Below are 20,344 nucleotides of genomic sequence, written 5' to 3' on the forward strand. Positions count from 1 at the left end.
GTGCCTGTTGCCAATTGGGGTCCTGTGGGGCACAGACAGGAGATATAGGTGTGCTTAATGCAACCCTTGCTCAAAAAAGACTGATCTGATTGAGGTTCCCACAGGCTTCAGAGCTACGAATTGGCCAGAAGTCTCATTGCAATAGCTTTTCTGGGATTGCCCTTGGGTGGCTGCTAGAAAAAAAAAAAAAAAATGAGGCCAACGCTGTCAACGTTTTGAGTAGCAGAAGTGTGTTGTTAGGGCAGCAGCAGCACTCAGTGGCTCCAGTTGCATCCCTGCAAACTATTCACTTTCTTTCATTGCCACTGTCCTCTTTCTTTTTTTCCAGGTGGAGGATTCTAGAAGAATGCTTAAAATGTATCAGGGGGAAAAAAAGGAAAAAAAAAAAAAAAAGAGGGGTGGGCTTTAATTATATCCTCTCTGCTGACTGCCTCAGGAGGTGTTGTTAGTAATTAATTAGCACAGCATGCTGTGTGCTCTGCACTAACAGCACTCTTGTGTGCCGCATGGCCCTGAGTAGCCAGAGGGCTCTGTGAAAGAGCATTGCCTCTACACACACTGCTGCTCATGGCCACACAGAGCGAGGGCAAATGCTGGTGGTGCTGCTCTGTGGCTGGAGTGGTTGCTTCTGGGCACGGGAGTGGAGGTTCACACAGAATCACAGGGGTTGGAACGACCTCTGGAGATCCCCCAGCCCAGCCCCCTGCTGGAGCAGATCCCTGCAGCAGGTCACACAGGAAAGCCTCCAGGTGGGTTCTGAGTATCTCCAGAGAAGCAGACTCCATGACCGCACTGGGCAGCTGTTCAGTGCTCTGTCACCCTCACAGGAAACTTCTTATGTTCGTATGGAATTCCTGCATTCCAATCTGTGCCCGCTGCCCTTGTCCTGTTGCTGCACAGCACAGAACAGAGCCTGGCCCCACCCGCATGATTCCCACCCGTTAGATATTGATAAGCACTGATCCGATCTGCTCTCAGCCTCCCTTCTGCAGGCTGTACAGCCCCAGCTCCCTCAGCCTTTCCCCATGCAAGAGGTTCTCCAGGCCCCGATCATCTTTGTCGCCCTCCACTGGACTCTGTCCAGAAGTTCCCCGTCCTTCTTGAGCTGGGGAGCCCAGCACTGGGCACAGTGCTCCAGATGTGGCCTCACCGTGGCAGAGCAGAGCAGGAGGACCATCTCCCTCACACCGCTCTCTCACACTCGCACTCTTTGCAACGCAGCCCAGGATCCCCTTCCCCTCTTGGCCAACGATGCGCCCTGCCCAGCGGCAGCCCTGGGAGCCACGCGACGGCTCAGAGGGGTTCGCCCCGCTCCTGCAAGGCACAAGCGGCTCCGCGCAGGGCCCCTCCTTTGCCGGGCACCAGGTGCGGTCACGGAGGAGATCCTGCCGCCCCGCCACACCCCCGCACCCGCCGGGTGGGCCCTGCCCGTTGCCATGGCCGTCGCCACGGGCCGTCGGGGACCCCTCGCGCCGGTTGGGCCCCGGCAGCGAGGCGGCGGGCGGCACCGCTGCCGGGCGGCGGCGGCCATTGGCTGTCGCTATGCGGGGCCGGCGGGCTCCCGTCCCCTCCCCTCCTCTCCCACCGCCGCGGTGCGGGAGCGCCGTGGAGAAAGAGGAGGAGGAGAAGGAAGAAGAGGAGGAGAGGCAGCGGAGCGGAGCGGGCCGCCCGCCCGCCCCCAGGCGCCCCCCGGCCGGGCCGCCTCCCTCTCTCCTTCTCTCCCTCCCCTCAGAGCGGCGGCGAGATGGCGGCGGGCGGCGGGCAGGCCATCGTCTGGCGCAACGTGGTGCTGATGGGGCTGCTGCACCTGGGCGCCGTGTACGCGCTCAGCCTGGTGCCGCGGGCGCAGCTGCTCACCCTGCTGTGGGGTGAGTGGGGCGGCGGGGGCGGCCGGGGCCGCGAGGCGGCGGCGGCGGCGGCGGCGGCGACGCCTTTGTGGGCCCTCCGCCCGTTGCTGTAGAAACGGTGGGCTCGCGTCCGTCCGTTTCTGCAGCCGGGCGGAGAGACGCGGGAAGGCTGGAGAGGCGATGCTTGGCGCGGAAGGTCCCGCGGAGAGCCAGCCTTCGGGACGCGGTTTCGCGGACGCCCCCGTTTTTACGCTTCGGTCGGGAGGGGGCACGGCCATCCTTTGTCCACCGGGAGGGGGACGCGCCGGGCTGCGGGGCCGGCCGGGCGAGCGCCGCGTGGCGGCGCGGCGCTGTGCGGATGCGGCCGAGAGCCGCCGCGGAGCCGGGCTGCGAGAGAGGAGTGCGGGCTGCGCTGGAGCCAGCGGGGAGCGCAGCGGGCTGGAGCTGCTTTGTTCGGCGCCGCGAGCGGATCGGGGCTCGAGGCTGCGGCGGGCAGGTGGGCTTCCTTCTCCTGCGTCGAAACCCCCCGATTCCTCTGTGCCTTATTAGGGAGCTCCTCAGGGCAGGAGGATTGAATTACCTTCCATTCTCTAAGGTCTGTCTTTTGCTCGTCGATTTTACCGAGGTGCTAAATAATAAACGTGTCTCGACGACTTTGTGACTTAATGCCCTTCTCGCAGATGAGAGCCTCCCGTTTCTCGACGTTGTTTTAACAGGCGCCCGGCAGCAGACCACCAAGTTTTACGGGAGCTTTTATGACGGCTCTTCAGCAGGGAGCGGGCGCGCTGGCTCCAGCCGTGAGAATACAGCCCTCCTGCAGAATAGCTCCAGCAGAAGTGCGTGCTGCCACGCTGGGGTCGGGGCAGACAAAGGCAGGGTTGTTGCTGTTCAAGTTAAGGAGCAGAGCCTCGCTTGGTGAGCTGCACGGTGGTGAAGTTTGGTGGGGATGAAGAATCATTAAGGTTGGAAAAGACAGCTAAGATCACCAAGTCCAACCACCAACCCATCACCCACTGACCACGTCCCTCAGTGCCACGTAGGGTTATGTTGGACAGGGCTGAGCATTAGAGGATGTGAATTGAAAAGCTGCGGCCCTCACTGGATCCACACGTGGTTTTCTTTCTCATCCCAAGCTCGGCACTTGGATAGCTCATTGGTAGTCTTGCACCACCCATCTCATTGCCTTGTCCCTTGCTGCCTTGCAAGCAAGCCATAGGGAGATGTGTGCTGAGTGTGGTTCCCGCTGCCAGCACCAGGCATAACCCATGGCACGATGTGGGCGTTTGCCAGAAGCTCACCAGTGCTTTCCTGGCTCCTTACTTTGCATTCTCCAGAGACGTCTGTAAGTAGGACAGGTGGCAGGGTACTCTGTGCTGAGCCCACTTGGTGATTCTCAATTCACCTAAGCGGAGCTGAAATTGCCACAGTACCACCTAGGAAACAGCTGAACAAGCCAAACTGCATGCTCAGCAGGACCCGTTTCCACTGGTAATTTATTGACGCTTGTCCAGCTGTACATAATAGACAATGGAAAATGCTGGCAAGCGGAGGCTCGGTCGGGTGTTTACTCGGGATTATCTGTACTACTCTGTTCCCATTGCCTCCTGCACTAACACTGGGAGCCCGTGTTACTGCTCCTCGTGCCACACACAGAGCTGCAGGATCCCCACCAGCTCTGGGTAATGCAACCAGACTGCCTGGGGAGTGCTGGGAACTGGGTTATCTTTCAAGGGATGCGTGCTTAAACTGGGTAAAACAGAGGCTTTCAGGGCCATCCCGGTGCCTCCCTGGAATTTGGTTTCTGTCCAAGCTGAACAAAAACAATAAAATTACTCATGTCAGAAATTTCCATGAGCTGGTGACTGTGTTGGCTGGGTAGCACAGCAGCTGATGGGTGCAAGCCATTGAGCAGCCCTGGCTTGCCCCGTGGCACATTCCAGCACTGTGCCCAAGGTACATCCCCTTCTCTGCATAAGGGTCTGAAATTCTGTTTTTTAGCCCTCTGATGTGGAAGCACGTAACGTAGGCCAAAAATACTAAAGAACAACAAACCAAAGCAGAGGATGAACCCATCATCTATTTTAAATCCTTTTCTTTCAGGTTGCTGAGTGTTACTGGCATTCATGGCTTGAAAAACTGGCACATGCGTGGCCTACCACTGCTTTAAGATAGGAGATACTCAGAAACCCATATCTTCAGGATGTGCCTCCCTGGCTGCCTGATTCCTGGGTGCACAGCTGCTGGTTCACACACTGATATGACTTGCCGGAGCCTGAGAGTAGAAGAGGATGGCCTTGTGCTTTGTGGGAGGGGAGGATTCTCACCCTGTTCTTGGAGGTGTTTGGGACATGTCAGTGCTATTGTGCTGGCATCCCATCTCTGGGAGGCTGAAAGGCATTGTGCTGCTGGCACAGGGTCATTGTGGTCCCCAAAGGTCTCCACAGAATCACAGCTGCTTCCTCAGTCCTTGCAGGGAGTGACCTATGCAATGAGGCACATGTTGCTGGTGTGCACTGCAGATGCAAGTTTTATTGGGCTTGCACATTTCAGAAGGCTTGCATATTCTTGAGTGCCATCTACTGGCTTTTGTGGTATGAACAGGTTTTGGCCATTAACCACTTCTGTGCATGCTGTGCTCGCTTACAGAAGCTCCCATTTTGTTGGAAGCTTTGTGCAGACGGCTATAAATAAGAATCCTGGCTACAAATGGGCTGTACTCAGCGCCTCTGGGACCTCTCTGGAGGAAGGAGGTGTAAATACTGTCTCCATTTCACAGCTATAGATTGGAGATGCTTGATTAAAACTTCCACTGTCGCTTCTGCTGCCACTCTGCTGGGAGAACCCTTGGGTCCTGCAGTGGTTACGTTCAAGTGATTCCTGCAGGCAAGGTTTTGGGACAGGGAGCAGGAACTGAACACAACACCTTATCTTGCAGAGACCTCGCTGCTCCAAGGTGCCCTGGCTGAGGTGACGCTCCTGCTGCTCAGATGTTTTTCTTTTCCTAGCGTTCCTGTTCTAGCTGTTGCTGTAGGTGATTTCCCCACATTCAGCTTTAAGCATGTATATTTGTTCCCTGTCTCCATTTCATCCTTCTTCAGGAGATGCCAACAGGCAGAGCAGTGAGAGCCACGCAGACCGGCTCATCTATGCTCATTCTGGTCACTGTGGTCAGAGGAGTGGCTTGCTCCTTTGGGAGGGCTGGGCCGGGAAATGTCAGCTCGCCCACAGAACTTAGTATGCATCCTCATCACTGCCACTGTGCCTTCCTTCCCTGCAATTACGATTGCGCTTGCAATTAACGCTGATGTTATAATTGAAGCCGAGCAATTTCTTGCAATCAGATTTTATTTTCACCGTGGAGGCTAACAATAAAACATGATGCCCTGCCAGAGAGCATTCAGAATTACTGTACTGAGTAAAGCTAGGCTGATGTGACCAAGAAGGGAGAGCTGAGTGCTAGCTGCTGGCGGCAGGAATCCTGTGTGCCCCCACTGCTCCGCAACAGGAGAATGGGATTTCTGGAGTGGGCTTCCACTTATCTGGCTCCTCAGGTGATGCCCAAGAGGAGAGCTGTGTTTTTCCGAGAGGGAGGAGAGGCTGCTGGTAGAGCAGAGGCCACAAACACATAGGGCTGAGCTTGAGTTTTGGGACAGGTCATTCTAGGAGATGATGGCTTTAGCTCCCACCTCGAATGCAGAGGAAGAGACCCATGTGCCTGAGTTTGCTGAGGGCTGACGGCTCAAGCAAACACTCTTTCTTTCCATCCTTGAGGAAAGAGACAAAACTGGCACTGTTGGCATTTCTAGAGCACTTCAAAGCCAGTGGAGCCCTAGCCAGCCCGTGGATTGAGGGCAGCGGTGAGGTCATGGGGAGAGAAGTGAAATCTGCCCGTGGTTCTGTGATGACGCAGGATCCGGCTGAGCTGAGAGAGGCTACACAGAAGACAGAAATTTCAGAGAAATCGGAGCATCTTCCAGCCTTCTCTTTTGATCTAAAAATACAAGCTGTTCAACATCTTAAGGCAATCTTCCATTGCTGGTGAGTTCAGGGAATCTGCATGTGCTTCCTGGGGGAATTTTAGCATTCTCTGGAATTCTCGCTGTGATCTGCAATTTCCACTGCTCTGTTGGCTTTTTTTTAACGTCACTTTGGCCTCAGTTGTCAAAGTGAACATTTCTGCTATTCCAACTGGAATAAAGTCTTTTGTATACTCAGCCAAAAGGGCTGGCTCTGGGGAACGTTCCTGAAAATGCACACGTGAGCATGTGCGCTGAAGCAGGGGCAGAATGGATTTCCCAGGCTGGTGACGGCGAGCTCGGGAGGCTATGACAGATGGCTTGTCCTGGAGCACCACAGTCAAACTAGTCTTTGCAGCTCCAAACTCTGCCTCCCCACATCCATTCAATATGTTTCATCTCCTCTCTTTCTCTCCCAGTTCCATTTAGAGCAGCTCAGAAAATGCGTAGATCTAATTTTAGATGAACCCGCTCCTGCCCTGAGATTTCACACGATTGCTCTTCACATGATTGCACGGCTCCCCCGAGTGCTGGCGCGCGCTGTGCAGCGGGTGACTCGGGGAAATGGTTCTTTTTAATTCTGGGTTGTTGGTTTGAATCCAGCCTGAGGTGCTCCTGGTGCCAGCCTTTGATAGTTAGCAGGGCTCAGCCTACAGTGGGGTGGCCATTCGGCCGCGTCTGCCAGCAGAGACCCTGGGGCCAGAGCACCGACTCAGCGTTTTTTTCTTAGCAGGGCCCACGGTGGGAGGTTTGCCTCCTTAGTAAATGCAGTTCCAGGTCAGGAGAGCGTGCTTCCTTCAGTGTCTCCAGTGGAAAAGAAGTTAGGCCACCGCTGAATATCAGGGCAACGCTTTCTGAGTTTGGACAGGTTAGCTGGTATCATGAATTAGTCCTAAATCTACCAGTGAACAACAGCAAAAAACCCATAAACGAGGAATGGAACGCGGATGCAGATGCAATTTAATTTTTAGAAAAATCCTGGCTGTCAGGTGCAGTGGTGTTGCATATTTATGGTGATCAGTCAGCTTTGCAATGCTGAGTTTGTGCTTGAGCAACTTACTGTTTGTGTTTCTCACGCAGATCTTGTAGCCTGATGGAAGACCTTGAGTTTTATGCATTCAATTATTAAAAATGCCTTAGCAAGCAGTTTTGCTGTGGCTGAATAAGCAGAGGTAAATGTCAGCGTGTAACCTCACAAATGTTGCGTGTCCATCCCTGTTAAGTTTAAGCCCTCAAATTGTTATTTACTTTAACGAGTCAAGTTAGCAAAAGTCAAAAAGAGGGAAAAAAAGAAATAAGGGAAAGAAACATTAAGAAGTGCCTCTTGCCTGCTCCTTTGGGCCCCTTTGCTATCTGCCCACTGCATTTGGCATTAACATGACCACAGCAAGCAGCACGGCTGCTGTCTTCCACTGAAAAGCAACCGCTGCACATTAAAGCACATTCAGATATTGACAGTCACACCACTGTAGATGTGCAATCGATTTTGTCTCGCAACTGATATTTTCATATCTGCTGCTGGGTCCCTCAGAGATGATTGCAATTGGCACCATAACTGGGCTATGTTTGACATTGGCAACATGTGGCTGGTTGCTAGCTGATAGTAGTGGCTTCTTGAAACAGCTACCTGAGAAGCATGCCAGGAGCCAGCATTGTCTGTTCAGGTGTGCAGAGTGCAACCAGTGCCCAGTGCTTTTCTGGCTTTGGTTGGTCTGCTGCTGTTACAACCAGGTAAGGGTCAAAAGCCATCCGGAATCCAGTGGTTTCACTAATAGGTATCACATCTTCAATGTGCATTGAGGAAAAAAACAAAAAAAAAAAAGGTTCAAATTTTGATGTTTGGCATGTAACAAAGTTTAAGATACCTGAGGGAGAGATCTGCACTGATTTAAGCAACTATGTAGAGTAAGGAATGATTTTCTGATGCCTCTGAAGTTGCCACAGACTGTGGCAGTATCTCCCCATATCCTTGCAAGAGGTTGGCCCTGCAGACACACATTTTCATTGGAGTTTGGCACTTGGTGCAATAAGAGTTTCTGGAAATCCATCCATGGGGATGATGAGCTGTTCTGAAAAAGCTGGCTCAAATGTTCTATGCTGCCAGTCTCCCATCCCATCCATTTTTAAACAATGTGCCTGGTGTAGTTTGCAGTGCTTCTCTCCGGCTGTGAGATGATACCCCTGTGCCTGCTGTTCAACATCACACTGATGTCTCACTGCCCTATCGTGTTGCAAGCTCAGAATATTTTATGTGCTGTTGGTGATCTTCCTGGCAGGCACCTGCTTCCCCAAGTGTCACATCCTCACTGCAGATCCCTGTCTGTTCTCACGGCCCTAAGCTTCATTACTTTGCTTTTTCTATACAGGCAGATTCTCGTTTTGAGCTATGCTTTCCCTGTTTCTGCACAGATCCTTTTGTGTTTCTTAGCTCTCTCACTGTTGCTCCAAATTTAGCATCATCTGCAGTTATAATTAATACGCTGTTTGCCTTTGTTTCAGGTCATTAATAAGCATGTTGGATAAAAATCTTCTGCCTATTGATTCTGGCGCATTCCCATAAATAGCAGCTGTGCACAGGCACTGTGCACTTGGAGCCTAGCAACCCGCCAGCTCCCTGTGTGCACAGTGCACGAACCTCCGCTCCTTTCTCTCCTGCATCCTCTCCACAGCCCCATGCACACGTTCTCTCCCTTGTCCTTGCACGCCAGTTCGTTTGTTTGATCCATTTCCCCTCATCCTCAGGGTCCCCTCTGAAATGCTTCTTCTGCTTCGCATCATGCATTTGCCCAACAGGACTTGTCTGCTCTGGCCACTGAACTCCTGAGTATATTTTTTTTCCTAGGGATGCTTCAGCCCTCAGCCTTTATTTTAGGAAGATTCTCGCTGTTACAATTCCTCCTTTGAAAAACCGAAAAACAAACAGCATTGCTTTGCCAGGAAAAGATCCCCTCGGCATGTATTAAAGAAGACCTAGTGAGCTCTTCCTCTTGATGATCCTTCTGTCTCCGTTAACAGTATGGTAGAAAATAGGATTCAAATTCAAGATGCTCCTTAAATACCAACCCCCTGCAAGGAAGAGACAGGTGAACGAAGAGGATTTCAGCCCCTAGGACTAGCATGAGGTTGACCAGCCATAAAACCTACGGGCAATATGTTTGTTTGATGATTCAGCCTTAATATTTTTATGTTGCTGGGATAATGTCAGTGTTGGATGTGTCACCGATCTGTTCTCACAATTACAGTCATTTGAGCAGTTTGGAAGGCCTTTTTTAGCGATGTTTCTGCCACGTTCTTGCTTCATCAGCCTGCTACAGCTCAATATCACATACAGAAGATGGCAGGATAGGTTTCCCCTCTCTGTGTAAGAAGAGTCCATGTCCTCGCAGTGACAGAGCAAAGTATGAGAACAGCGAGACTGCAGGGGAAACAAGTGCAAGGTAGCTGCAGTGCCAGCACTGTTACTGATCTGACAGTTGTAAAACAAAATGTGTGAATAACATGCATGTTACGGTTTTTGGTTCATTTGTGTGTTCTCTTCAGGAAGCAAGCAGGAGTCTGAATTTGGTGATAGACTTTTCATGTTGGATGAACCTGCACATACGAGCCTTTTCCAGGAGTAGCAGAGATGCTGCAGCCTGCTGAAAAGGGAAGTGGCCCCTCACCGATGGAGCAGGTTTTGGAGATGTTTTGTCATTGTTAGGATCATTCTGACTCCGTTTGTATGCTGCATTTGTGAGAAAGACTTTGGTTTCCCTTTTTGTTCCAGAAACTCTTTAGGTATTAAAAAATAGGCGTGTTTTCATAGAATAGAATCATAGACTCACCAACGTTGGAAAAGACCTACAAGACCATCCAGTCCAACCATCTACCTATCGCCGGTAGTTCTCACTGAACCATGTCTCTCAACACAACATCTAAACGTTCCTTGAATACCAGGGTCTTGGTTCAAGCAGCCTGTGTGTTTGAGGTGGCAGGAGGCCCTGGCTAAACAGCACATCACCTTACACCGTGCGAACACATTTCAGGTTGTCCTGTGATGTTCCTGTTGTTTGAATCCACTTTTTTTATTTATTTTCTCAATTGTACACTTGTTAAGTGAGCATGTATTCTTAAGACACAGTATGAGAAATCAATGCTTCCCTACAGGAGGGAGACATGAGAGTCTGCTATCATGACAGCTGGACAGCTGAAATGGGAGCCGCTGGAGTGGCCTGGTTTGTTTGGGGCCATACAGTACGTCCCTCCTTGCTATCCCACATGTGTGCCAGGCAGTGTCCAGCTGCAGCTGGAGAATGGTGCCTATGGAAAAGAGCCACTTCCTTGCTGTGTTGGCCATCTGAAAAAATGCTCAAAACAAGTTTACTCGGCCAATCATTAATCAATCTGTAATTACAGAAAGGAAAGGCAGTTCCTGAAGCTGAAAGAGACTGTGAATGCGGAGATCCCTGGTGCATTTATAGTACTGATTCATAAGCTCACAATGGTGAGAGAAATTTTTATTGTAGGAACTCTGACACTGTTTGTATTTTCAGGAATGGGAAGTGATGCTTATCAGTTAGGCAGCAGATGAGACTCGAGCAAAGACCTGTCTGGATGAGGCTGGCACTGTCATTGCCACTTTTCTGAGATGAGAGATGAACCCTCACTCCACTTGAGCTGGCAAAGGCACTCAGTGCAAATGCATCACAGCACAGTGCTTTGTTGCTGCCAGACTCCCCTGAACAACACGCTGGCAAATTGGGAAGGGGATGAGAGGAGGAATACTGCATCCCCAGGGCCGCCGTGCAGTGTCGGGCTGATGTCCTTACCTCATCTCCAGACCCTTCCCAGAGGCATCATGGGCAAGCAGGGACAAGAATCAACTTTAAGACAAAGAAAGCACAAATAAAAAAGCTGGCCCCTGGCACACTTTGTGTTTTGTTTTCTTTCAGCATATTTCTGTTTCCTGATGACAGCCTTGGGCGTGACGGCTGGTGCACATCGCTTGTGGAGCCACCGTTCATACAAAGCCAAGCTGCCTCTGCGGATCTTCCTGGCTGCAGCTAACTCCATGGCCTTCCAGGTGGGATTGTGGTTGCCTGTCCTCATTCTTTGCCTCCAGGCAGCTTTATCTCTTGTATGGGGATCACTTCAGCTTACAAACATCAAAAGTGAAAATATATCGATCAGCAGGAAGACACTGATGATGCACAGTGCTGGCCTAGGGGACGCAGAGGTCCTTTCACCACCCACACAGCGTTGCTTAAGAGGCAGCCCAGGAGCAATGGTTCCTTAAGGATCAAGTTGAACATGCGTCGATCAGGGGTTCTCCTAACCCAGGCCAGGCCGCGCGCTTCAGAGGGCAACACAGAAGCTTGTGTAAGGGCCAACCTCACGCAGATATGTTGGCATAATCAGGTTTCTTTGTCTAGCCAGGCTTTGAGGGGTTTTCACATGCCCAGAAAGCAGAGCAGATGTCCTTTCTCACCATTATAATTTCTCTGTTTGATGCAGCACTTTTCAACAGTAGGATTTAAATACGTTACCAAGAAGTGTTTTTTGAGCTCTGTAATTCCTAATATGCAGTCTTAGACTTCAAAATCTTTCTGTAACACTCAGGTGGTTGTAGGAGGTAGCCCAGAGCCAGGATAATGTGATGTGAACTTAGTTGCTCCTTTGGCTGTTCAAAAGAGTTATATGCATCTGTGCTAACATTACACTTATCTGGCTTGGCTGCCATTACCCCCTGTGGCACTGGGTACCACATGTGTGCAGTGCCCTGAGTTTTCAGCGTTTTCCTTTCAGAGGATAAAGCAAGAGTGAATAGTCTTTGATTTATCTTTCTAAGGTGGAGAATATCAATCTTGTTGGTTTCTTTGCACATTACAAAGAGCTTTTGTTTGAATATAGGGATATGTCCCATTTTACTGTGATTCCCACCTTAATTCTGAGCCATATTCCTGCTGCTTTGTGGTGCTTTGTTATTTCAGAGGTTTACAAAGCCTTTGCTCACTATGTTCAACAACCACTTTGAGTTATGAGCAACCCCCTGGTACTGTCCTCCTGTTTTATTGCACGTCGTACCTTTCCTGTGTAGTTCAAATGAGTGTGTCAAGCTGAATTGCCACAAGCCTCATCATTGCTTCTTGCTATGGTTGTAATATGATTTTGAGGCAGTGAAGTACTTAAAAGTACCTCCAAGCTACTTTTGTGCAGCTTTGTATCAGAAAGAAAACAAAAGGCCAAACCACGCACTCTAAATTTTAAATAGACTGAAGCCTGCTCCTAACTATCATGACATCCATGGCCTTCCCCACCACAAACAGGCAGTGAGCAAGTTCTCAGGTCCTTCTCCCTCCTGTTGGCTTTGGGAGGAAGAGGTAGCTTTGAGGATACTTGCAGCATACCTGGATGCTGCCTTCTTGAAGGACAGGAGCAACTCTTCTGCACAGTGGTGACTTCATGGTGCATGAGGGTATGGGTGTGACATGCTGAATGTCCTCTGAAACACCATCAGATGCAGCAGTGTTTGCCCTGCTGCCCTACTGCATTTTTCACTGTTTCTTTGTTACGCATCCCAGTTTGTCATGCGTTGGTCTGCAAGCTGATGAAGGGATCTGCTAATGAAACCTCTTGTCTGTATCACTGTCACAGCACGATGCTGACATTCTGCTTTGGTGAGGATTTCACTCCTGTGTTTACCTGAAACTTCATCAGGAGTGACACATTCCTGAAAAATGGTTGCTATTAATCACTCTCATTTACATGCACAATGCTGCACTTTTGGGTGTATGTATTGCCAACAGTTCTGGCCTCTGGCCTGTATTTCCTCTTAGCCTTTGTGTTTTTTAATTAGATGCAGTTCAGTTGTTTCACAGCTTTCCAGTCCTTTCATCTGGGGAATCACGTTTTTGTCGACCCTGCAGGTGTTTTCTGCGGTGTGAGAAGCCAAGTTAATTTCTCACATTATCGTTGTCATTGCTTTGACCTGGTTACCTGTTGTGCCACACATAGTTCTATTAAGCATTCCTGTGGCAAACTGCTCAGTAATTCCAGTTGAAAGATCATTTCTCATTAAGAAAGAGGACCCCTCCTAAGTGTGTTTCTTGCATAGCCCTGTTTTGTTTTTAAATGACTTGATCTTAGCATTTTGTAGTCTTATGGATACTCCCACTGAGGACTAAATCTGCCACTTGAAGCATTGCAGAGGCTTGTATTCCCTTTCATTTCTCTGTAGGAGAAAGAAAAAAAATGGCAGCAAGGTAAAAATCTGCTCTTGTTTAGGAGCTCGGTGATCTTCTTTGGTTTGCTTTGCTCCACTTGGTTTGCTTTCCCGTGCAATGGGCTTTTGTTCCTCACTTGTCTCCTGTGGGCTCTCTTGAAGATCACCTTTGCAATGCTGAGATTGAACTCTGACACATTTGAACCAAATTCTTTAGTTTCTATTTGCAGTCATTCCTGGAGTTCAGCAGCACAGGTGGCCTCTGTACATTCTCTCAAATGTTGGTAGCTGAGAGAAAGGAATGATCTGTTACACCTTGAGCACAGAGCTTTTGTTTCATTGAATACAGACCTTCACAGTTGTTAGCTCAGGCATACTGTGTCCTCGAGTGTATCCTCTGTCTTGCCAGCTGCTGCTTTGTGGTTCTTGACAGACACCGCAGATGGCTTCCTCGGTTCTGCTGGGACCAAAGCTGCTGTAGTTGGTGGTTGTGGGTGATACTGCTGTTCCTAGAAGCAACCCAAGCCCTTCCTTCTTTTGGTATTACTGTCTGGAACCCTCTTTGGCTGTGCAAAGACAGAAAGAGCAGAGAGAAGGGCACTCAGCTAAGCATTCTCTGATTCAAGCTCACACTGTTGTATATTCAGGCACTAACTTTTTTTTTTTAAATACTTTGGTACTATGAATTCACAGATGAGTGCGTGGCCTGAGTTTTCCAGAGGTTTCCCTGTGATAATAGTAATAGCTCAGCAGTGCTGCAGAAACAAGTCTAGCACAGGCAAACTGGGTGGATGAAATCTCTTCAGTCAAGTAAACTTAGAAAGCCTTGCTTCAGTTCTGAAATTGCCATCCACCCTTTTCTCCCTGCCATCCCCTCAGTGCCACTTGCAGTCCCCGGGGAATTCAGTGGCTTGAACCTGCTGACAGTTTGAGCAGAAGCAGGACTGAACTTAATTTGTATCTGATCTGCATTCAACACTGAGCTGCTCTTGTGGGCCTGAGACTCTTATTCCAGCCTGGCTGCAAATTCAAGACTCGTTTCCCACAAAGTAGGTACGTTTCATTTGATGTCTCAACCTTGTACACATCCCTGCAGACAAAAGAATAACTTAAATGCCAGTTTTAATTGTGAGAGATTCATCCCTCAGAACAGCTGAGCATGTTCAGATCCTGTGTAGGTTAGCAGAAGGCACATGAAGCATTCCACAAGCTCTGTCCCATTTTCAGTGCTGTTTTTCTCCCTGGAGGGTGTCAGTGATAACCAGCCACAACCTTGAGTCACCAAGTGTCTTTGAAGAGCACCAGTGGATGTTTGATTGTCGTTCCCATGTGGGGAAGGAACCGTGGTGGTTCTGCAGGAGCAGTGCTCATGCTTTCTGCTCTCACCCCCCGTGCTCTCTCTGCAGAATGACATCTACGAGTGGAGCCGAGACCACCGTGTGCACCACAAGTACTCGGAGACAGATGCAGACCCACACAATGCCCGCCGTGGCTTCTTCTTCTCCCACATCGGCTGGCTGTTCGTGCGCAAGCATAAAGACGTCATAGAAAAGGGAAGAAAGCTGGATTTCACTGATCTTCTGGATGACCCCGTTGTCAGATTCCAAAGAAAGTAAGTGGGAGTGTGTGGCCATCTTGTGGTGCTCGATGGAGGGGTCTTGACATGTCGCTGTGGCTTCTTCCTTGTTGGAACCTTTTCCCTTTGTCCCCTATGAGGTCTCTGCCACCCTGATGTCAGGCAGTAAGGCTGCCATCCCTCTGCCTGATACTGTGGCCACGCGCCTGATGCTCACAGCCTGTTTTGCCTAGCTTTGCTACGCAGGCAGCGTGACCTGTTCTCATCTTTCTCCAAAATCCAGGGCTTGGTGGGAAAACAGCCACAGCAGAAGCTGCTGGGCTCTTGGCTTTCTGCTTTCATCATTGCAGTAAAAGCTGTAATCGTAACCTGCCTAAATGCAAAAGTGCACTTCTGACTGCAAACTCACCTTTGGCACTGTTGGGCCAGCTCAGACTGGCTTCCTCTCTCGGGACTGTCATCCGTTACAGGATTGTCTCCCTCCCATGAGACTGAGTTCAAATTGCTTACGCAGTCTGTGAGAGGTGGGAATTGAGCAGCATGCTGTGTCGTCCTCATGAGTAACTGCATAGTGGGCAGAAATGGAAGATGCTCCCCGCCAGCAAGCATTTGGTATAGGTGCTCTGCAGACCACATATACCCATTTCTGAGCATTTTCTGAATAAGGGAAGCATTTGATTGAGTTCTGCAATCTGTGTTGCCTCTGCATTAGAGTAAGCTGTGCACCAGCAGAATCTCCCCTTCCTCAGAGGAACTGCAGGAGGGAGGAACTGATTACCCTCCACTTTCTGTCACTTCTATTGGCTCAGTCAGCAGTGGGTGTTTGCAAAGGCTCCTTCACAGTTTGCAGCAGCACCTCTTGGCTGTGTTGATGCCTTTGCCAAGATGACAGCATCCTGTGGGAAGCAGGCTCTGCTGCCTTGGTTGTGCTGCAGACTTTGTGTAGTGATGGTGTAGGTTTTGTGCAGCAAAGTTTTAGCAAATGCCTGTTCTTGGGATTTGAATTCAGGACTTGGGAGATTACTGACAAGTGCTGAACGTCGGGGTTTTTGCTCTGGTTTTGGGCCTTGGCTCTTCATCCCCAGCATTACCTGCTGCTTCAGGGTTTGGAGATCTCTGTGTCTGGAAAACGTAAAATGTGACTGCAGATAGCTGAAACTTTCTGTGCTGCACTGCTCCTTCCCCAGCTCTAGTATGCAGTACCTGGATCATCCTCTGGCTGCCCATGTAGGAGTTGGCACAGTTTTCGTGCTGGCAGAGCTGGGACATGCTCTGTTGCATGTACATTCTTTTTTTTTTTTCTTCCTCTCATCCAAGACTTTCACTTAGTCTTCTCAGTCATGGCAGCAGTCCATGAAAGTTCCTACATTCCTCATAGTCTACTGAGAGCCCTGACAGCCACACAAAGGCAGAGACCAAAAAGTCGCCCTGGTCACTGCCACACAACTGCTTTCTGCAGAGGAAGTGACTCTTCTGACACAGAGCCGGTGGCATGCCAGCCTGGCTGCTGGCTTTGTGCTCCTCCATGGCAAAGGCTTTTGTTGCTGTGAACTGCTAGGCTCTCTGTCTTCCAAGGCTGGGGAGAATGGCGTGGCAGGACAGCCTTTCTGAAATGGAAAGCTGATTGCTAGCTTGCTAATAGCAGGTTGCTTGCTGTAAGCATTTCTGAGTGTTGTTTGGAAACAGTATTAATGATGCTAAAATCTGTCTTGAAAGGTAAAAATAGGGATCACTAGCAGTCCTTTCCCTGACACTGTTCCTGATACATCAGCGTGGTTTCTCTTAGAAAAAACAAGCACCTTAAGCTCCAAAGAACTGGGTACAGCTAAGAGCTGCTGAGATAGAATTTCAGTTTGACATGCAAAAACAGGTTTTTAGGTCAAGCCTTTTCCTCCATTCTTGAATTTTGTTCTGGATTAGCAGCATTTTTTTTTTTTCTGGCATTTGTCCATAGTATCATAATAGTCATGATTGTCCCTTACCTAGCACTTTCCAACCCCCACATCTTCTAGTGCCTTTCAGTGCAGGTGAGTAGGTGAGTACTCACCCCACTGGCTTTAGAGAGGACAGGAATGACAACAACCATCCCTTGTAGCTCTCAGTAGCTGCTTATGGTACTGAGTGCTCGCCAAGGCTTTGCACACTCAGTAGATGTGGAGGTTTTGGGTTTAGAGTATGCCAGCGTGGCCAGGATTGTCACAACAGATAAATGCTCTGACATTTATCATGTCAAGAGACAGGTGACTTGGTTGGAACGATCTGATTCAAACCTAAAACCCCACCAGCAGGAAGCAGTCCCTCTGCATCCCCTTGGCTCCAGTCATGTTCTTCTGCACTACAACCATCAGCCAACTGTTCTCACAGGCACTTGCCTTACCCTGCCATCATTCCCACTACAACACTGATGTCTTTTTGTTTCTTTCTAGGTACTACAAGAGTTCGGTCGTGCTGATGTGCTTTGTGATCCCCACCGTTGTGCCATGGTACCTCTGGGGCGAGAGTCTGTGGAACGCCTACTTCCTCGCCTCCATCCTCCGGTACACCATATCCCTCAACGTCACCTGGCTGGTCAACAGCGCCGCTCACATGTACGGCAACCGCCCTTATGACAAGTACATCAATCCCAGGCAGAACACCTTTGTCACTCTGGGAGCCATTGGTAGGTGTTGCAGGCCTAGGTAGAGGCTTGCAAACTGAGAGCAAATTCTGTTCTGCTGCACCTTGGTTGGGGTTTGTGGGCACCTGCAATTAGCCACCGTTTTGAGGTAGGGCTTGGAGGAGGCAGCATGTGCTGGAAGAAAACTCCATTGTTCTGCTAAAAGTGGACTCTGCTATTTGATGGGTTGCCAGTCGCCCCTCTTGAAGCTGTTGTGGCCAGGCAGGGAAAATCAAAAGTGCTGAAATGGGACCAGTTGCGGGTGTGCCCCAGAGATCAGACAGAGGTGCAGCATAATGTGCAGTGGGGTCACGGCTTTGGGTTCCTGAGTTCCTTAGTGTGCCAGCCGTGCAGTCTCCTAACACCTTCTCTCTTTCCCAGGTGAGGGTTTCCACAATTACCACCACACTTTCCCCTTCGACTACTCAGCCAGCGAGCTGGGCCTGAAGTTCAACCCCACCACCTGGTTCATTGACTTCATGTTTTGGTTGGGGTTGGTCACTGACCGGAAACAAGCTCCAAAGGAGATGATCCAGGCACGCAAGGAAAGGACTGGAGATGGCAGTGCTTGAAGAGTGATGCTTCTCTGTGCGTCAGCACCGTCGCACGCTGCTCAGAGTTATTTTCCTCTGGGTAAAATTAGTTTTTTTCAGATGGGTTGAATTTATTCCACAGGAATAGATTCGGCTCTGACTTTTCTTCCTTATTAGCTGTCTTATGTCCAAACTTCAGACTATTAAACGTCAAAATGTTCTATATTATTTAATATTAGAGTTAAACTAATTTTAGTCACTGTAGATTATGTCTGAAATATGTTGTAAGTTGCTTGTTCATGGTTAAACATTGCAGTTTGGAGGAACTAATTATCCTTTCAAAGTGCAGTTAGGGGAGAATTTGTTTCTACTATTAATCAAACATGCTTTTGAGACGTGTTTCTGGGAGGGGACAGGGCAGGACAGGGCACAATGTGCTGTTCCAGCTACAAACCGATGGTAAGGAACAGGAAGAGCACCAAGAAAAACAGGATGTCAAAGGGGAGAAATCGGCCTAAAATTAGTCAGCTGTTAGTTTGAAAATCTGCTTTCTTCTTTTTGTTAGCCCTGTTAGCCAAACCGACGCGCCGCTGTCTTTGCTAAATATGAAAACCATTTACTGCTGAGCAGGCTTTTGTGTTGAAGATACAGGCCAAAATACAAACTGACGCTATGTTGAGATGATTCCTTTGTTGTTGCACACACATTGTAATTTGTAAAGATATAGAGCTCAACAGTGTCTTAAACCAAAAGAAGCTTCAGTTTCGATGTTTGGAGACCTGAGTTATATTCTAACCAGTCATGGCCATGAATGCATGCATATTGTAGCTCCTTTTGCACAAGAGGCCGCTAACATTTTTTTTTCTGCCTCTGACTTGTGGGTCTTTGAAAACTGACCTTTATCAAAGTCAGAGTCTCTATTAAAATTTCAGCTGCATGCAACATCTATTGGTTTCTGAGCAAAATATAAAGACAGTTATGTAGCCTCTGAACTAAATGGTTGCCTTGTTTAAAAAGGAAAAAAAAAAAAAAGCAAAAAAAAAAAAGCAAAAAAAAAAAAAAGCATGCGGAGTTAATGGAACATACAGCCCTTAGTGTTAGATGTTAGCCAGTGCAGGAGAAAGGCTTCGTACTGTCAGCACTGGAGCACTTTTGAAGATAGAGGGCATGATTCTCATTTATAAAGCAGGTCGCCGCCTTACGCCTCGCTAGGGGGTGCTCGATTCAGGCTGCTCGGCCCCATGCCTGGAGCACGGCAGTGGCTCAAGGTAAGTGAGACTCAGCCCAGGTATTTTCAGGAAAGATGTAGAGTTTAAAAAAAGAAAAAGAAAAAAAAAATACAGCAACAAAACCACAGTTAAAAATCGATTCTTTTTTTTTTTTCTTGTTTCTTGTTTTTCAAATGTTGCCATATGATATAAGAGTTGTCTTTATTCTGTATTTCATCCAGCGGGTGTTTTAACAGTGTTAATTTGCCATTAATGATGTTAAACTCTTGAGTGTTTTACAATAAACAGTTATGAATTAGTCCGGCCATTGCGTTTTGTTTGGAAATGCCTCCAGCAGCAAAGGGCTGAGTTTGTCATTTGTCAGAAGTACAGCACTGTTACACTTTGTGTTTCCAGCTATTCTATTAGAGCAGAGCATCTGCAGGTATCTACCCCCTTCGTGTGTGTGCGTTCCTCCTCAGTGGAAGGGGACTGTTATCAAACAGAAGGGCACCACGAGATTGGATTGCTTCCTTGTTCCCGATGCAATTTGCTGAAAGGCCTGGGCTGTGCCAGAAGTGTGTGTCTCAGTGTGTATCTACCTGCATCTGTGGCCCTTGGCACAGGAATTGCACATGTGACGGGAGGCGTCTCACTGCTGCCCTGTGCAGAAAGCTAGGAAGTTTCCTACCTACTGCTTGGAAGTGAAGGAGTGTCAGGAGCGTTGCTTCTCTCTCTGAGTTTGATGGGCTGCAAAAATCATTGATCACTGATGCTGGAGACAGGCTTGGAGGTGATGTTTGAGTGTAGGAGCGAAGCAGGGAAGATACAAATGCATCTTACTGGTTCTTCCTTCGTTTTGTCTGTGTAGCTTCCTGTCTGGAGAACTGCAGTGAAAGCACTTTGCAGCTGCTTACATACACATCTTCCTGCTGATCTTTGTCACACTGTAGATCCCTTTTTTTTTCTTCTTTTTTTTTTGTACTGCTATTACTTGGACTTCCTGAAGCTGATTCCTGTAAGTTCCTGTGCTGTAAGAAAAGAACAACAACCGGCCCCACAAAGTGACACTGGCTGTTCTCAGCCTGACCACTTGAGATTTTAACAAGGTAACAGCTGTTTTCCTTGTAGGTGTGCTTGAAGCAACGCCAGTTCCAGTGGGACTCAGGGATTTGAGACCTTGGAACTGTTTGCAGTTTAGCTGTGATTTTGAAAAACAAAGGTAAGCCATCATTTGGAAATGTAAAGATCCTCTATCAAATGCCTTAGGCATGAGCTTGTAACTTCCTCAGCTCAACTTTCACTAC

At 48.9% G+C, this 20,344-nt stretch overlaps 1 protein-coding gene across 1 annotated transcript; it reads left to right on the forward strand.

The window, feature by feature from the left end:
• Window positions 1–1,756: 1,756 nt before the first annotated feature.
• Window positions 1,757–17,868, forward strand: SCD5 (stearoyl-CoA desaturase 5; the record flags this gene model as incomplete). Its single annotated transcript, XM_079534413.1, has 5 exons — window positions 1,757–1,868; window positions 10,795–10,925; window positions 14,471–14,676; window positions 17,067–17,299; window positions 17,678–17,868. The coding sequence occupies exons 1-5, from the start codon at window positions 1,793–1,795 to the stop codon at window positions 17,866–17,868; spliced, it is 837 nt and encodes a 278-aa protein (XP_079390539.1). The 5' UTR covers window positions 1,757–1,792.
• Window positions 17,869–20,344: the final 2,476 nt, after the last annotated feature.

This window comes from Tetrao urogallus (assembly GCF_951394365.1).
Source record: "Tetrao urogallus genome assembly, chromosome: 4".
In the NCBI taxonomy this organism is placed as follows: domain Eukaryota; kingdom Metazoa; phylum Chordata; class Aves; order Galliformes; family Phasianidae; genus Tetrao; species Tetrao urogallus.